The 2,626-nt window shown below is 40.7% G+C and overlaps 1 protein-coding gene across 1 annotated transcript in view; it reads right to left on the bottom strand.

The window, feature by feature from the left end:
* sdf2l1 (stromal cell-derived factor 2-like 1) overlaps nt 1-1,823 on the bottom strand; it is a 35,997-nt gene extending 34,174 nt beyond the window's left edge. Inside the window, exon 1 of the mRNA XM_037680635.1 lies at nt 1,558-1,823. Within this exon, the coding sequence (XP_037536563.1) occupies nt 1,558-1,735 (178 nt within the window). The 5' untranslated portion in view covers nt 1,736-1,823. The remainder of the gene's footprint in view (nt 1-1,557) is intronic.
* Between the last annotated feature and the right edge of the window lie 803 nt (nt 1,824-2,626).

Raw genomic sequence — 2,626 nt, 5'->3', positions numbered from 1 at the left:
CACACACACACACACACACACACACACACACACACACATGTAACCTGAATAATGTGTGCTGTATTTCTAGAAGGCCTTTCCTGTTGTTTCCTTCAGACTGCAGACTTTCTGACAGCCTAGAGTCTGTTCATATCACCCCTGTCTGCTCTTCCCTCCTCTGTAGGATGAATATTACTGACACAGTTCCTGCTCCATCCACCCTTTGCTAAAATGTCTTGATGACATCAAGACTTGGATGGCTGCAAACTTCTTGAGTTTTAATGATCAGAAGACTGAGGTCATTGTGTTTAACCCAAGTTCTACCACTGTCACTGATCCTGTAAACCTGCACTCCCTTCAGCCACATCTAAAGCAGTTGGTTATCAATCTCGGGGTAGTGTTAGACTCTGACTTTAAGTTTAATGAACAGATCAACTCTGTTCTACAAAAAAGCTTCTTTCAGCTAAGGCAGATAGCAAAGCTTAAGTCCGTTCTGTCCAGATCCGACCTTGAAAAACTAGTCCATGCATTTATTACAACCCGGCTGGACTACTGTAACTCACTTTATGTTGTGGTTAGTCAGGCTTCACTCTCACGTCTCCAGCTCGTACAAAATGCTGCAGCTCAGCTACTAACAGGAACTCACAGGTTTGAGCACATTACTCCGGTTCTGTCCTCCCTTCACTGGCTTCCTGTGTGTGTCAGAATCAATTTTAAAATTCTCCTGCTGACATTCAAGTGCATTAACGGCCTTGCACCATCATATCTCTCCGACCTCCTTCATCCTTATACTCCTCGGGCTTTGAGATCATCAGACCAGCTGCTTTTGGCCGTACCAAAAACCAGCTGAAGCTCAGAGGAGATCGAGCATTTTCAGTCGTGGGCCCTAAACTTTGGAATAATCAAACAAGGCCACCTCAGTCTCTGCTTTTAAAGCTCTCCTAAAAACACATCTGTACTCACTGACATTTAACACAGGGTGATCGGATTTAGATCTGGTTTTTCATTGATGCTGATTCTGTTTATGCTTTTGTTATTATTCCTATTTAACACAAGGTCATCAGATCTGATTTAGTATTTCATTGTTTCTAATAGTTTTTGGTTTTATATTTTTATTCCATGTGCTGTAAATATATCTTGCTACTTTTTATTTGATGATGTGATATTTTTGTTAAGCACTTTGGTAACAGTTTATGTTTTAAATGTGCTCTATAAATGAATCTGACTTGACTTGACACCATTTATGACGTTGGTCTGATTTCCTTTTGGAAATACAAATTTCAATCTCTGGTATATAAACCCCCATTCACACCCACCGCTTTGTGTTCTTTGAGCCATCTGTGAACATTTTTAAGTAACTAATAAATTACTCTTACTGGTTTTCACGCCTATTCATTTAAATTCCATTTTATTTTCATTTCAATTATTTTCATGTCTACTTTAATTTCTGGGATTAACCAAGGAGAAATTAGAGTGCTTCATCTCTGGTACCTAAATCCAATGACACCCCGAACCCAGGTGGTTATGTTGGTGCCCGAGCCGTGTTGAGCATGACAGAGTCCAGGTTCCGGGTCGTACCTGAGCCGTATTTGACGTCGTGGGAGTGCAGGCGCACGTTGTGTCTGGTGTTCAGCAGTTTGACCAGCGAGCCGCAGGTCACGTAGCTCAACTCGGAATCTCTCCCGTCACATCTGGACCACAGCAGCAGCACCAGCAGGGACCGGAGAAATCCACGAACCAAAAGAACACACTCCATCGCAGCAGCAGCTCGATTCTACCGGACCGGTACTGGGGACAGGCCAGGCACTCTACTCCACCAGCACCTCCGACTGTATCTCTGTATTCCAACCAATCAGCGCGTGACAAGTTCAAAACACGGAAACAATTGTCGGCCTGTGATTGGTCAGATTGTTCAATACAGTCATTGAGGGTATGTTCCTCATCAGTTAGCCGTTGTTTGATCCGGCTACACATGGTGACGGGCGGAGGGACGAAATCAACAAACTAGAGAAATTGCATCTGCACAAGTGATCAAATGCTTTTCGGTTTTATTTGGGGAAAAAAAGCCTCCTCTTATTAGGAAAAATGTTATGATCAATAAACTCAATTCAGGTGGCTTCATTGTTTTTGACTTTAATATCGTGCACTCTACTTTCAAAGTTAAATGAATCCAAGATATCTGGCAAAATTTTAATTCTATGTGGCACTGAATCCCTACACATATATTTAAATTCTTGGGTGGCCTAGATTTTTTGTTAAGATGCAACTACAAAATAGAAAAACTTCCTGTAAATTTATCCAACTTTCATAAACAATTACTTTTATGCTGGATATTGGTTAATAAACACGACTTTTCCTCTCATAAATGTCTTATTTGGAACAACCAAGATGTTTTATTCAAGTGTAAATCATTATTTTTTAAGAACTGGGTGGATTATGATATTTTATTTGTAAAACAATTGTTTAACAAGGATGGACAAATGTTTAGGTATGGTGAATTTATTTCTGAATATAACATCCCGGTAACCCCTAAAGACTTTGCTGTTGTTTTTGATGCCATCCCAGCAGGTTTAAGATTCCTCATATCCACTGCTGATAGAGCTCAAGTCCAACATCCTCTGTTTCCAGAGCTCTTTATTGGAAACTC

The sequence above is a fragment of the Nematolebias whitei genome, chromosome 8 (assembly GCF_014905685.2).
Source record: "Nematolebias whitei isolate Nwh7 chromosome 8, NemWhi1, whole genome shotgun sequence".
NCBI classification, from domain to species: domain Eukaryota; kingdom Metazoa; phylum Chordata; class Actinopteri; order Cyprinodontiformes; family Rivulidae; genus Nematolebias; species Nematolebias whitei.
The sequence above is the reverse complement of the archived record's forward strand: the minus strand, read 5'-3'. Positions and strand labels throughout refer to the sequence as shown.